We start from the raw sequence: 15,443 nt of genomic DNA on the forward strand, positions 1-15,443 counted from the left end.
ATACTTATTTGAATTCATCATAAGCTTATTAGTTATATATATATGGATCAGTGGAGCTCAGAAAATCAGCGATTTGGTGGGTAAAATTTTTCCTTTAATTGTTCTCGCCATTACAGTTTCTAAATTCATACTGACTATAAATAATAGTAAATAACAATTTCCAGAGAATTCGATATAAAATTTTGTAAACCTCAAATAATAAAGTTTGACTTACGACTAATTTATGTCTGTCCAAGAGGACGTTTATAAAACACGAAACTTTTGAACAATAAGTTCTAGAAACTAGAATTCCAGGGAAGGTCCGAATACCGAATGATAGGCATTATGAGTTGATGAGGAAAATACGAATAATGGTTCCGTAAATATGGTTGTTTAAAAGTGAAATAGTGCGAAGTTAATCGAAATAAAGTAAAGTAAATCGAAACAATTTTTATTAAATGAAATAAACTAAATTTTATCGAAATGATGTAGAGTAAACTGAAATAGAGTAAAGCAATTCGAATCAAAGTAAAGTAAATTGAAATGAAGTAAATTGTAATGATAAGTCACAGAAGATATAGATATATTTCAAGAAACTTAAATGATATTCAATCCGATAAATTTCTGAAGAGTAATAACGTTCACTCAAAAGTTTCTGCGTTTGTAACAGTAGTGCCTTTATCCCAGAGAAATTCCTTTTAATTTGTTCTGCCTTTATTTCATATAATATTATTTAGTATGCTTTATATCTTCATCCGTGGATATTGTTTAAGCAACAACATTGATGAATATATAATTCATAATTTTTTTATTATAATTTCAACCATTTCCTCATGTTCGAATATCTCTTGAATCTGATGCCGTTGTCTGATCGTTATCATACTTCGTTTCAGGATGACATACTTGCCGAAGAAGCATATAACATGGATTGGTATGAAGTGGACAACAGATTGAGTAAAGACTTAATATTTTTTCTCATGAGACTTCAGAAAAACAACGAATTCAAATCGCTATCTTTTGTTTTGAAGAGGCCTTTATTGCTTTCGGTAAGAACTTTCCAGACATTATAATTCAGTTGTTATATAAAATTATCAGTGTCGGATCCAAAGATTGAGTGTGGGGGATAGTACTATCAGGGACACTGCTAGGACCTGCGTTACGAACATTTTGCAGGTGCGCCAAACTGTAGGGACGCATAATCATTTGATAAAACAAGATATACTTTTCGACTCAAAATGTTCTTTTGGTGAAAATACCACTCTTTGTAATAGAATAAAGAATTGGAAAGCGTCAAATTTATTGAAATTGAATTGTCGCTGAGCTGAGCTATGAAAATATAAATAGGATTCAATGTTTGAGAGTTCCGTCGTCTCTTTACTATAGAGCATCGTAGTTTTGTAGTTCAGAACGCAAGAAGAAGAAGAAGAAGAAGAACGTTTTTTGATGAATTGGATAAAACATCCTTCAATGAATTTGATAAGGTGATTTTCAGTTCAAAAATAAGATTTCATATGAAATTGAAAAGAAGTCTGGAACAAATTACAGAGGCTTCTTCAAAATAAAAATCATTCGAAGCAGAACGGCGAAACTTTATTTTGCCGGGGCGCCAAAATATCTAGCGGCGGCCCTGAGTATAGTAGTATTATTTAGGAATTATATCCAGAGTCAAGTGTGGTGACTGAGAATGACTTGATGAGAATAAACTACTATTAAAAAAATTGACAGATCTATTGCCTATATTCAGTTTTTCCAGAATTATATTTTTTTTTAACCTCTTTGTTACAACTCAAAATGCCCGAGAACGGTCGTTTGTTTTGAGTCGTGGTTCTGATCTCTGAATTCACCAAATGAAAGGGAAAAAAAAACCCAGGTCGATCAAACACCTCTTATATTTACACAGCTGCGGTCCAGCTATGGGAGTTGAACAGTAGGACAATCCACTGGACAAACACTCCTAGACTTGCTCAGGCAGAGAAATTCGTGAAGATTTCACCTACTTACACCAGAAAGCTCCTGAAGCTGTCGCGAGCAGAGCTTCGGGTGATGGTGGGACTGCTGACGGGGCACTGTCGGTACAAACATCATTTGTACCGTATGGGTGTCAGCAGACGAGATTTGCAGGCTCTGTGGATCGGAAATAGAAACGGCTGAACACTTGATATACAAGTGTCCAGAGCTGGCTGGCCTAAGAACCATTCACATGGGCAAGCCGGTCCTGGATACCAGAGAGGTAATGGCCAAGGCCCCTAGGGAGGTTGTCAATTTTATTAACGTCGTTGACGACCTCCCTGGGTTTCTATGAATGAGTAGGGTAGTGAACAAAAGATCTGCATGGTGGCAGTTCCCGGAAGGCTTACCGAAGTAAAACGACCCCAGTTCAAATAATAATAATAATAATATATTAACACAAGTATTTCATAATCTGAATCTAAAATATCTGGTACCAGAAAAATTGACATATAATATTTTACAAAATAGAAATATATATAAGTGAATCCGAAATTTATAAATTTACAAGAATAAAAAATGTAATTTTTCAAATTCATAAATGACTTTCCTGAAGAGATAAATCCTAGCTCTATACTGAGCCAATCATCCTCCACCGAAGTTGATAAGAACTTGTGACAGTTCTTCAAATTCAAGGAGAGTAAATACTGTTGACAATGGTGTTGGGCTGTCTTTTGACGAAGGACTCTCAATGTAATACTCAAACTTTCAGCACTTATCAGGAACACCAATCAGGAATTTAGTGAAGAAAATAAATACCAAAAAAAAAACCTTTTTGGAGGTTTTTACGAATATAATAGAGGAAAAGAATTATATAAATTTCGCTGCGATAATTATCGACATTCATTCAAAGAAACCAGGAAATACATAGTTATTTATGCAACAAGTGCAAAAGGTGAATGTTTATTGCACTCGACTTGTTGTCCAACGTCGAGTGCAATAAACATTTTTTGCACGAGTTGCATACAACATTTTTTCTACGTTCATGCAAAAAGCAAAAAATGATTTATTGAGGTGCGACACTAGGTGTAGGAAAGCGCAACTTGAATACTTTATTACTAATATCGATTTGCATTGAAACAGGAACTAATATGTTACGAACAATTTAACTCAAACTTTATTTTTACCCTCAACGTTGAAAGTGAATGAACAATTGGTGCAATTTTCAATATGAATATTTCGTAGTTAAGTACTTTTTAAATCCACTTCTTGATTTGTTACTGCTGTAAACGTACTAGTACTTGGTAACTGTACATCGTTATTTCCTTCAGGCTGAAATATTTGTTTTGCAACACTGAGTTTATTTGCATGTTATTCCTCTACGTATCCCTCCGCTACTGTCGACGATTTCCATCATCACGTAGAAGTAGAATGACAGATGAGTGCAATAAAAACTTTATTGCACTAGTGCAATAAAGAACTTCTTTTTCCACTAAATATAGTTCAATAAAACTTTGCTTTTTGCATGAATGTATAAAATAAAAGATATGCACGAAAATACGCATTGGCATACGCCCAGATTTTCATCAACTTTCCTGTTTCGTTGAATAAATTAAATTTGCAATGTAGCATGCTACACCCCAATACTCCCTTTGGATGCGATCCTGCACATCACAATTGAAATTATTGAGTTATATTAACATTTCTCCCAATTTAGGAGAAAACATACTTAAAAACATACATTATTTTTTTTAGATGATGAAAACAATGTATTCTCTCCTGATGCTGATTCTCAACTGATATTAAATACTTCAGAGGTTTCAGTGAAATTTTGTGTTCTGATTGGATGGAAAATATTTCATTCCTTGAATGCGTATCAAATTCACCCAAGAAACGTTAGATTTGTATCTTAATCTTATTATTGTTATTTCTAATCTTTGTTGATTTTGATCATTATTTAAGGACTATATGAGTTAGGTATCAAATTATAAAACAGTAATGTAAAAATTCCCGATATATCTTTTGATATACATATTTATATTCAGGCTTTTTCTTGATTAGAGGTACAAAAGAAAATGAGAGATTCGTTGGATAATTTTAAGACGAAAAAGTTCTATAAACATGTATCCTAAAACGCTTCGTTTTCGCGACACAGGATGCTTCTTGAAGTCCTAATTGTTTGTTATTTTCATACAATTTTATCGAATCTGTATTAATCTTCGTTATAGATTGGGAATATAATTACTAAAACTCATCATTGTAGGCTTGGTTAATCGATCGTCTAGAGGTATGATTCGATTACCTGGCCTTTCGTCTTTTTCTCCGTTGTTGGATTTGTAATATTTAAACTCTTTTGAATTATTTACATCTATTTACAAAGCCACAATTATACAGTACAAACTCAGTATTGAGAAGATCCGAATAACGTCCTAATTACAAGTTTCTCACTACGGTACTGAATTTCATCTTCAACTCTAGTTTTAATTACTCGAAACGTCTTCGATTATCACGCCTTTGTCTTACTTCAAGTTTTCGGTCGTCTCGTCTTTGATTTGTTCGCAACTCTTCTTAATCTAGCCCGCGAACCGTCTTTTCGCCTTACGCTTAAGTTTCAACCAACAGAACTACTCTTACTTCGACTTAGACCGAACTTTACTCGCCTTCGTCTCAATTTGAACTGACTCTCTGCCGATTGGAACTTACCCTGTCTCGAATATCGACCTCCCTTCTTTCGGCTTGACCACACCCTTAGGGAAAGTACCATCCCCTAGTCCAATAAGAGCTTTGCCGTACCGCCCACAAAGATCTTCGCGGATTCCTGGAAATCGAATATTCTCGAAGGACTAGAACCTGATACACAGATGTGACACATCTGGTACGACCGTATTGTCTTCGAACTTTCACAACCCCCACGTAAATCTCTTCGAAATTTACAACCCCATGACATATCTTCGACACCTTGAAGAATAACACATCATTTTTACATTATATGTACAATAACAATTCGTTCCCTGTAAATTCATTGAAACTGTCATGCCCTCGACACTAGAAGAAACTAATAAGTCTTCAAGCATCCGGTTGACCATCGCAATTATTTACAGGGAACAATAACTGGATCCTACATCATTAATTTATTCATCGCAGCTAACCAACTGGATCTTAGGATAATCTTAGGATTATTAGTGAATTGTGTGGATTTTTTCCTCGAAATCGGTAGCAGATACGATAAAACAATAGGAGAACAAAAAGTGTAGTACTGGACCAAGCTTTCATCTGGCATTGTTTTAGTTTAACAGTGGTCCACAAAAGAAAGTTCTGGGGGAAAAAAGCGGGCACTGTTCCAGAAAATATTATTCTGTGAATTTGCATGCAAAATTAGTATGACACATAATGAAAACTTAAAATTGATATATCTATATCAAATTTAAGTCAAATATCTTGAGAAGAGAAGATGCAATGAGAACATAACTCAAAAAAAAAATTTAACTTTAACATCACGTATTTCGAAAACTAAGCGTTTGCGGTACCATGTTTGAAAAACCTAGAAATGCAGTTTCAAAAAGACTGAAATAGAGTGTAATGAATATTGTTTTACATTTTATGCATCTATTTATAGAAGTTAACTTTTTTATTTATTTTAGGTTCCTCTATATTCAATACTTCAAGACAACTTGCAAGATATTAATGATCAACAACATTATTTATACCACTACAACCACTTGAGAAATTGTTGTCCTACTTGTGTTACTATTTCACCAATAAATGAAAATTTCACGTAAAATTTTGTTTCTTCTTGTTTTAAAAACTAAAAACATATTGAAAAAGGAAATTAACAGCAATTGCACTATGAATTGCTTCATCACATTACGAGAAGATTATTTGATCTAAAAGATCTAATAGAACTAATAGAATAGCGATCGAGTGTAGAAAATCAAACGAAAGAAAAACTATTGATCACTAGAATTGATCGAGAACAACTGATTTCAGAATGGAGCCAATACATTCAAAATCTGATAATCTCATCTTTTTTTATTCCTGCTGGGAAAAAACATCTGTATTGAAGAAAAACGTTGAAAGTGGATAACATATGCATGCATAATTCTGATAAAAATAATTTTCATTGAGAACATTGTTGTAGTTGTAGAATAGCCACGTATTCACAGAGCAAAGATGTCCAATATAAAAAAAGGGTTGTCTCGGTTTTTTTCAGGAAGAATTCATACGGACATCTTATTTTCCAATTTTCTTTTATATGTTAAAAACAGTTGAATAATATGAGGTTGCGGTTTTCACCAAATTAATTCTCTCAAAAATTCGAGCCCAAATATTTGTCATACATTTTTTTTCTAGCTTCGAGAGATCCTCTCACTAGACAACGAATTTGGGACACCACTTGACTTTTTCATTGTACCTAATTACTTTTATTATCTTGATGCTATAAACATAAAATGTTTATAGGTCTTAATGGATCGTTCATTTATTACCCAGCCCAATACAATTTGGAGCTTCCTTGTTGACTAAATATCCAAGGGAAAATTTTGGTGGAATAGCTATTTCATTGTTTTTTATCATAATAATTTGAGAGTGTGCAATTCTCTGGATAATTTTTGAGATAGGGCGGTAAAACTGTAGCTCTAGTATTTTGAACCTTTGACTGAAATGACGTAAAAACAAGAGCTTTTTGCTTTGTTTCCTATCATTGTAATCTGTTTCAGAAATGTTGATCAATTCTTCAGATAATTTGTCAGATGGTGTGATGAAATTGTGGCAATCCAACAACTTCGGATCTTTGATTAAAATGACGGATCAAACTCCGGGAATGGATGTCGAATAGAATTAAAAAAGTAAATTGAAGTTATTTTGTATGATTTTGTGACATATTCATTGATATAACTTTGAATTCTTCTAGGAAACACCCATTTCCAGGAGTTTAGAAACATTTGTCTCAACACAATGATAAATTACTATCATTTTGGAATCGATACCTGCATCCAGTTATAAAAGATGCAGTCATGGATATTAGTGAGTTACGAAATTTTTCCATATCAAGAAGGTACCTTCATACCTAGTGGTCTGTCTAATCGTTATCGAATTTTATATTCCAGTCGAATTTTATTTTTTAGTGTGAAAAAACGGGTATTGGCATTTAAAAAAAAATTAAGAATTTGTTCGAGTTCACTTGTATAGTAGTGTTAAATTTGTCATCAAATTGATCACATCCATTTGAATTGAATCTTCAAAGAATATTCGAAAAATATTATTTTCTATTATACTTGAAAATAAATACAGAGTTTCATGGAAAATCCATCATAGCATTTCAATGATGATGATTTCAAATCAATAAATATAGCACTATTCACGTGAAAATCATCCAAAAATTCTGCATTATTTTGTGGAGAGACTAATTGAATCAAGTGATTTTTTTCCGCCTCCGTGAAACATTTAAAATTGTATTCCTTCAATCAATATTTTTAGGAATAATTTCCGAATTGGAAGACTTTTCAGGCAACATGAAATTGGCCATACCAAAGTTCCTTGAATCAATTTTCTTAAGAGGTGAGTTTCAAATATTAATTGAATATTGAAAAAATTAAGTCCTGATCTCAAAGAAAGTGACGAGTGAATATAAATTTTTTTTCAGGTTGTAAGGAATTTCAAAATTCCGAGAAAGATGTCACTCAGAACGAAGAATATAATATGGTTACTAGATTAGTGTTTGGAGTTTTCCTTCGATTTTGTTTCATGTCAGAATACACGGATTTCGTAAATTACGACACAATGATGTCTAAAATTAAGAAGGGTTACCTCATGAATTCTGTAATGCTTATTTTCTTGGCGTTCGCATTTTTTTATGGAATCGGGAATTTTATTGCTCTCGGATTGAAGGGTAGGTACCTTCTAGCGCTGAAACATTTGATTTTTGATTTCATGATGCTTCTTATAGCGTTTGATAATTTATATTTTGATGATTTAATTTTTGTATTCAATGTTTAAAATAAAGGACGACATTTGGCGCACGCACGGTTTCTTGACCTGTTTGAGTATAAAATACAATAATTACAGAACGAAAAGAGCTGGCTAACACCTGCATTTGGTAATGAATGAAGAAAATACAAAAAGGAAAAGAAGTACGATTTCCAAGTGTGTAATATCATACGATATAAATTATCTATCTGGTTAATGTATCAACAAAAATGCCATCAACATAACCATTGTCAAACAGAAGATTTCCACGCTATTTCATAGGAATCACAATCGAAAGTAAACCAAAGAGAATGCATGTCATCAAGGGAGAGTAGCAATATACCTGTTTCACCCTTAATAGGGATCATCAGTACCGCATAACTCAACCCAAGATGACGAACAAACGAAATAGCAGGCATCTTATTGATTAAGAGCTGAAAACTGTTTTTTTTTTCGAAACTGAAAATTTGATAGACATGGAAATCTGCATATGAATTAAAATTACAGTTGCAAGCTCCAGTTAAAATTTCATGTTTATCGCATTAACAGAACCATAGAAAATGCAAGAAGAGGAATGGAATATTTCCGTAACAACAGATCCGATCAAGTTAAGATTTTGTGTGTCGATATGAAATAATAATATCCACTTTTTTGGAAAATTCTGTACATTTTCACACATTTTTGTTATACCAACTTATCTTCAGTAGAATCAGTACTGTCACTGAAGTTGTGAATTTATTCATTATTTATATATAAAACTGTTAATTATATTGAAAATCTTTCATTTACAGATGACGATTTTAAAATTTTGGTTTTACAAGCTATTTTCAGTGTTATAGCTGCAATTCATCCATTCGTGCAAGGAATAATTTATTTGTTGCAATCCCGAAGGATGTTTACATTAGTACATAAGTATAGGGATACCTGCAAGAATATATCTGGCAATACTAGAGAATTCTACAGAGTACAAACGCTCAGGCAACATTTCCTTCAGAATTTTATAGCAATTGATACAGCGTGTGGTTTTATTTATCACTATGTTAATCGAACTAATTGTTTCGAGGATAAAGATCCACGCCTTGTTTGTGGACTATTTCTACCGTTATGGTATCCTTTTGTCACGAACTACTTTCCAGGTAAAACATTTTTATTTATCTTTACTCTTCATTTTAGAATTAGTTTCATTAGTTGAATTTTAAGTTTCACGTTGAAAATTATATGAATTGTGTTACTAGTTTCTATGGCAAGATGAGTATTCTCAACATATGGGATTGCTTTCTACATCTATTTTCAACTCTGCGTCATACTATTTTTTATTGAAATATACCGCTTAATGCAGGGTGATTCACCCCTAAAATATTTTCTGACTTCGACAACTTTCCGGGAACAGACCCATATTTCATTATTTCAAATGGCACACCCAGTATATCATTGCATCATTAGATTTTTTTCATGACAATTTCAGCAATAGGACGTACCTTGGGTAAAAATTCAACGGTTCATGAGTTGATGGAATTTTTATGAAAAAAATTGTGATGACGGGGACATTTTTTTGGATATTTCTGCAGAAAAGGTTTTTTTCGAAAAAAAATTTTTATTTTCGATTCCGCAAATAAGTAATATTACAAGACTGTTTACAGTTTGGACCAAAAATGTACTGAGTGTTTATCAGATAATGAGTTTGGGGACTCAAACTCAAATTCATAATAACTCAAGATTTTCAAATTAGAATCTATATTTTTTATATTTTCAGTTGATGAAACGTATAAGAATAGGGGGGGTCACTTAAGCAAACCATATACCTCAAATGAAGAAATGAAGAGTTGACGAGAAAGAACTTCAAATGAGGAAAAACCGCAATTTCTAACACTGTGGAATAGTGTGTGAGTTCCAGAAAATACAGAAAGAAACTTAAATTAGATGTTTCAATAATTAAATTTCACATTTCATGAATATAAGTCCTAATTTTTAAATCTTGAATTTTGATTTATTTGAGTTGTCCAAGTTCATGTTCTTCTGATAACCAACCACCCTGTACATTTTTGGTTTGGTCTGAACCGAAAGAGTCTTATAATACTACGTATTTGCAGAATCGAAAATAAAGAAGCTTTTTCTGCAGAAATATTCAAAAATTTGTGAATCCCCGTCGTCATCTTTTATATTCCATAAAAATCTCATCAACATATGAACCGTTGAGTTTTCAGCAAAGGTAGAGCACATTGCTGAAATTGTTATGAAGAAAGCCTTCTAATGATGCAATATTATACTGGGTATTTGAAACAAGGAAGTAGTAGTGTGTTTCCGGTATAACCGGAGGTTGTAAAGGTCTGAAAATATTTTAGGGATAAAGTACATTGTCTCAAAACCAAATCTCAGTACAAAATTATGATTAGTTTTTCATGAATCAACCTGTATATTCAAATTTTTTATGAATGAGAAATAAAGTGTAGTAAATTGAATTGAAAGTTGAAATAACACATAAATAAACGAATAGGATTGAAAATAAAGCATGATCAGATGAATGATTTTCAAAGCAGAATATAACAGCAAAATAATGAACATTCTCGAATCCCGAGATCAAGGTATAAAATTAAAAATTCAGGGCTTCTAGCCCTGACACCTTCATCCATGGTCTAGGTTCAATCTTTCACATGAATGGGCGACAAGACATGAAGTTTGTTTAAAATTTAATTTTAATTAATTTTATTAATTTAATTTATTTTAATTTATTTATTTTAATCAATTTTAATTTTTTTTTTAATTTAAAAAATTTTTTCATTCCGTTTGTTTCAGTCAGAGAGATAATTATATCCATTGCCACGTTGTCATTCGGTCATTACTGTCTGTACATGATTCACGCTCCCATCGACATGTTTTTTATGGCAGAGATATTTGAATTTAAAGTGGAGCAGCTTATACAACTGATGCGGGAGACATCTCTGAATCGTAGCCAGAACATCGATGTCGTCAGAAGAAATTTTCGGAGAATAGTAGACTACCATCAGGATATTCATGAGTAATTATTTTACATCACAGACCTATAATAACATGGACAGGCTCCATAGTATTATTGAAATAGCTAAATGAATAACATTTAGGAACTGATTTTCATGATATCTAAAAATTCTTTCACAAAAAGGTGACTTTCATTGAGTGCTATCTGAAAGAAAACTTTTTTTAATTTCTATTCCAGAGTTTTTAGTTAGTTCAGTATATCAATAATATCGAAGATAATTAAATTTATATTCGATATAATGTAATTGAACTTTAGGGAATTCAAAATTTGTGAAAAATAAAAACATTCACTAAAAACTTTTTTTGTTGGTCACTAGTATTTCAGTGGCAACAGATCTAGCCAAATTGGAGTTGGTGCGTAGATCTGTAATTACAATTTCCAGTATTTGGCTAAATTTTGAATTGATTGCGTAACCAGAACTATAGAACTTTCGAGCATAATAAAAAAAAATACACTATATTTCCTTAACGACTAACTGGATTAGAATTCAATTAGCAACGGGTGTTTTTTTCGAGGTATAATGTTGAGTTGCTTTCTAATTATATAAAATAAATACTTGGAAGGTGACTTTTTGTGACAATTTTTTATTGACACCTTCGTTCTAACTTAATCTCGCGTCATAATGACAATAACACACTACAAAAAAAATATATCATGTAAAGCATGAAACAATGAAGTACAGCATGCCAACTTTCAGTTGGCATTACTGTTCGAGATGGCGAACGATTTAACAGCTGTCAATTGATTTATTCTGAGTTTGGTTTGGCAATTCATCATGAATAAACTCACTCCTGAACAACGCTTGCAAATAGTGCAATTTAATTTCGAAAATAATGGTTCTGTGCGGAATACGTATCGCGCACTACGTCCACAAGCGATGAAGCGCACTTCTGGTTGAATGGAAACGTCGCATTTGGAGTGAAGCTAATCCTCAAGTGTACGTCAAAACACCGTTACATCCAGAAAAACTGACTGTTTGGTGCGCTTTATGGGCTGGTCGATTCATTGGTCCGTACTTCTTCAGAAACGATGATGGCCAGAACGTTACAGTCAATGGTGATCGGTATAGAGCCATGATTACTAACTTTTCCATTCCTGAATTGAACAACCATGATGTCCAGGAGCTGTGGTTTCAACAAGACGGCGCACATGTCACACAGCTCGTGCCACGATCGATTTATTGAAAGACACGTTCGGTGACCGCCTAATTTCACGTTTTGGACCTGTGAATTGGCCTCCAAGATCTTGTGATTTAACACCGCTAGACTACTTTCTGTGGGGCTATGTAAAGTCATTGGTCTATGCGGATAAGCCACAAACCCTTGACCATTTGGAAGAGAAAATTCGCCGTGTTATTGCCGATATACGGCCACAAATGTTGGAAAAAGTAATCGAAAATAGAACGACCAGATTGGACTACATCCGAGCCAGCCGTGGCGGTCATATGCCAGAAATCATATTTAAAATGTAATGCCACAAGATTATCTTGCGGATAAATAAATTCATGTCAATCGAATAATTAATCGTTGTTTCATTGCAATTTGAAGTTCTATAGCTCTAAAAAAAAACCCCGTTTATATGCAAAACAATCACTCGAATCCGGGCTTGAATCTTCATGACGAATTTCATGATGAGGATCGTATCATCAGAAATCATCATACAGAATAAGGAACTGACAGCAATGCCATCATAATAACCGATATCTCATATCATATAAGCAACACACCTCTGATTCCTAATAGGCACTTGAATGAACTACCGCTCGAAAGTTCTTGATATAATCTTTTCTCGAAATTCTTAACTGCATAATAATATTTCCCTTCCACAGGTGTTACCTCATGGTAAGGGAACTTGCAGCAGATTTATCAGCTTTAATTTTAATTGGTTATGTCCCTTTTACGGCAGCTTTGATGGTATTCCTCATCACGGTAAGTATTTTATGAAGCGAAATCTAGATTTGGATTCTAATTTTATACAGAAATATATTTCATCTGATTCCTAGATTTCTGATATTTGTGTATAATTATTATAATATGTACAACCCTCTTATTGGTTTGTAGGATTTCAATATTGCTCACTTGGATGAATTCTTTATAATAATCACAAATTTGTACATGTGGTGTACCGCTATGCAGAAAATTTTTGATATGGTGAGTATCAACTTGGCAATCTATTGGAAATCTGTTGTTGACTCGATATGGTAAGATGTTGAAACAGTTCAATATTTGTCTACCATTATTTTTGAAATTGAAAATGTATTGGATGCAAGAAAAACGTAATGGAGTGTAAATTTCCTGACAAGAATTTCAATAAAAAATTTCATCAGAAGTGGACAAATTTGAATAAAGAATGTTCTTCTACTACTATATAACGTCATTCTTCGACTTCATGACACGTCACAGGCGTTTTGATTATAGAATTGTGTTCAGAATGAAAAATATGATGAATAATTATCTAAGCAAGAATCTACGAACAAAATAGCCGTGAAAAAATTCATGAATACAAATTTCGACGAACCTGCAAAACCACGTGACTTCATGTCAGCTCTTTTCTGATTTTTATTTTCCAAAACATTCTAATAATTTAATTTCATTGTGTTGTAGGGAGACAAACTCACTGAAGGAGCCTTTGAAATGGATTGGTATGAAATGGATAACAGAATGAGCAAAGACTTCGTTATTTTTTTTATGAAACTTCATCAGCCTTTGAAAATTAAATCATTGTTTTTTGATTTGAAGAAACCGATATTAGTCTCGGTAAAAATCATTACAAATTTAACAGTTTTCCTTATGTCATAAAATATTTTGAAAATAGAAAACTATATCGCATCAAAAGAAATTCGATCCTTGGTTACGATGTCTAGAAATACCGGTGTGCACATTCATTTTCGAAAAAGATTAAGACGAAACTGAATACTTGCCGGTATTTGATTTCCGCTTCATTTTCTATATCGCTTACATTAAAATCCATAAAATTATTATGGTCCTTTCACCGAATAGCGCCATCCTCGGAATAAATGGGAATTATCGGCAATTCCCATTTCGAGTCACTACAAACGTCACAAAATCTAATCACCCGTCTTTTTAGACATCTAAACCTGGCCAATGATGAGGCGCATCGAGGATTTTGGTTATGGGGGCATAAAAATTTGGATATTATAACTTTTCTCTCATACGAAATAGCATAGCATATAAAAAAGTCAATTTCAATCTAATCGATAGTTTTTTTGTTGTAGATGATGAAAACCATGTATTCCACTCTGATGCTCATTCTCAACACAAATAACTAATTTCAAATCAACAAAAAAAAAGTCGCAACTACCAATTACTGCAATACCTACTCACAAATTGATACACCTAGTAAACTTTTGATTTCAAGAAATCTCATCAGTTAGACATTTACTTGACTGAATGAATTTAAAACAATGATAAATTACAAGAAATATAAGTAAATGATAAAATCGAACTGGCAGAAATTGAGAATTTAATATTGTCAATTTTCGCGACTATCATTATTTATGTTGCTATATTATTTTCTTGTAGCTCCATGAGTTTTGATTGGATGATCACTTAATATAAATAATGGTCTCCACAATCACCTACATTGCTTCATGATATGGAACATCGTTCTGCTTGGTTATTCAACAATAAATAACATTATCAGGAATAATTGCTAAGTGAATGGATAGAAAATAAATTATTTTTCAATTGTGTTCTTTATTAATGAAGCATTTCTATCAAGGGATAAAGCTGTGGAAAATATATTGAATTTAATTGTCAGTACTTTTAGGTTATTATAAACATAACTCAGTTACACTACATTGTGAAAATACATCGAAAGTATTTTTCTCTATATTCTTTCTGATTTTGTTCACTATGTGTTATCAAAAGGAAATGAATTAAATAAAAATAGATTAAATAAAGTTATCACTCAAGGAACAATTGAAAAGTTATAAAAAATCAGAATTCTATTACCAGATAATAACGACCAGTAAAAGTAGTGAGTGATTCACCATACTTCAAATTTTTGTATTTCTAAATTAAATCAATAGAAAATTATAATAATAGTATTAACTGTTAGGGTTTTATACTGATGGTAAATATATTCTATACACAAGGCAGCGAAAAAAAATGGTGTTGAACAATTTATATAAAATGCTGAAAGCTTATATGGCCATTAATGGACAGTCCTCAGGATGCGTGCTGTATCAGTAGGAAACGAAACATCAGGTGAAAAACCAACTAGTCCACGGCAGAAAAGCTCGAAATTTTCAAATTCTGTTTATTTATCCTCAATTTTGGATTCAACAATGTCAAAAATGAATATCAACTTCTTTCGCCAACATGTTTATGATAATGAAACGAAAATAAATATATGTACTTGACTTCTTCATTGTACATAATTACTTTTATTATCTTGATGCTATAAAAATAAAATGTTAATAGTTCCACGTCGCGAAGGTCTTGATGGTTCTTCTATTTATTACCCAGCCCAATACAATTTGGAGCTTCCTTGTTACCTAAGTATCGAAGGGAAA

At 32.6% G+C, this 15,443-nt stretch overlaps 1 protein-coding gene and 1 long non-coding RNA gene across 2 annotated transcripts; both read left to right on the plus strand.

The window, feature by feature from the left end:
* The first annotated feature begins 832 nt into the window (after positions 1-832).
* Positions 833-5,707, plus strand: LOC123689011. The gene is made up of 3 exons (XR_006750145.1): positions 833-1,025; positions 3,682-3,821; positions 5,568-5,707. It is a non-coding gene; the product is annotated as an uncharacterized LOC123689011 (long non-coding RNA).
* Positions 5,708-7,580: 1,873 nt separating this feature from the next.
* On the plus strand, positions 7,581-14,564 carry LOC123689012. Its single transcript, XM_045627794.1, has 7 exons — positions 7,581-7,813; positions 8,682-9,026; positions 10,684-10,906; positions 12,735-12,834; positions 12,967-13,056; positions 13,510-13,662; positions 14,142-14,564. The coding sequence occupies exons 1-7, from the start codon at positions 7,624-7,626 to the stop codon at positions 14,193-14,195; spliced, it is 1,155 nt and encodes a 384-aa protein (XP_045483750.1). The 5' UTR covers positions 7,581-7,623; the 3' UTR covers positions 14,196-14,564.
* Positions 14,565-15,443: the final 879 nt, after the last annotated feature.

This window comes from Harmonia axyridis, chromosome 1 (assembly GCF_914767665.1).
Source record: "Harmonia axyridis chromosome 1, icHarAxyr1.1, whole genome shotgun sequence".
Lineage (NCBI taxonomy): Eukaryota > Metazoa > Arthropoda > Insecta > Coleoptera > Coccinellidae > Harmonia > Harmonia axyridis.

Excerpts from the sequence above, each read along its gene's own strand:
- LOC123689012 (XM_045627794.1), top strand. The coding sequence starts at position 7,624 with ATGGTTACTAGATTAGTGTTTGGAGTTTTCCTTCGATTTTGTTTCATG. Across the intron at positions 9,027-10,683 it reads TGTCACGAACTACTTTCCAG|TCAGAGAGATAATTATATCC; the intron begins GTAAAACATTTT and ends CGTTTGTTTCAG. Across the intron at positions 13,057-13,509 it reads TGCAGAAAATTTTTGATATG|GGAGACAAACTCACTGAAGG; the intron begins GTGAGTATCAAC and ends ATTGTGTTGTAG.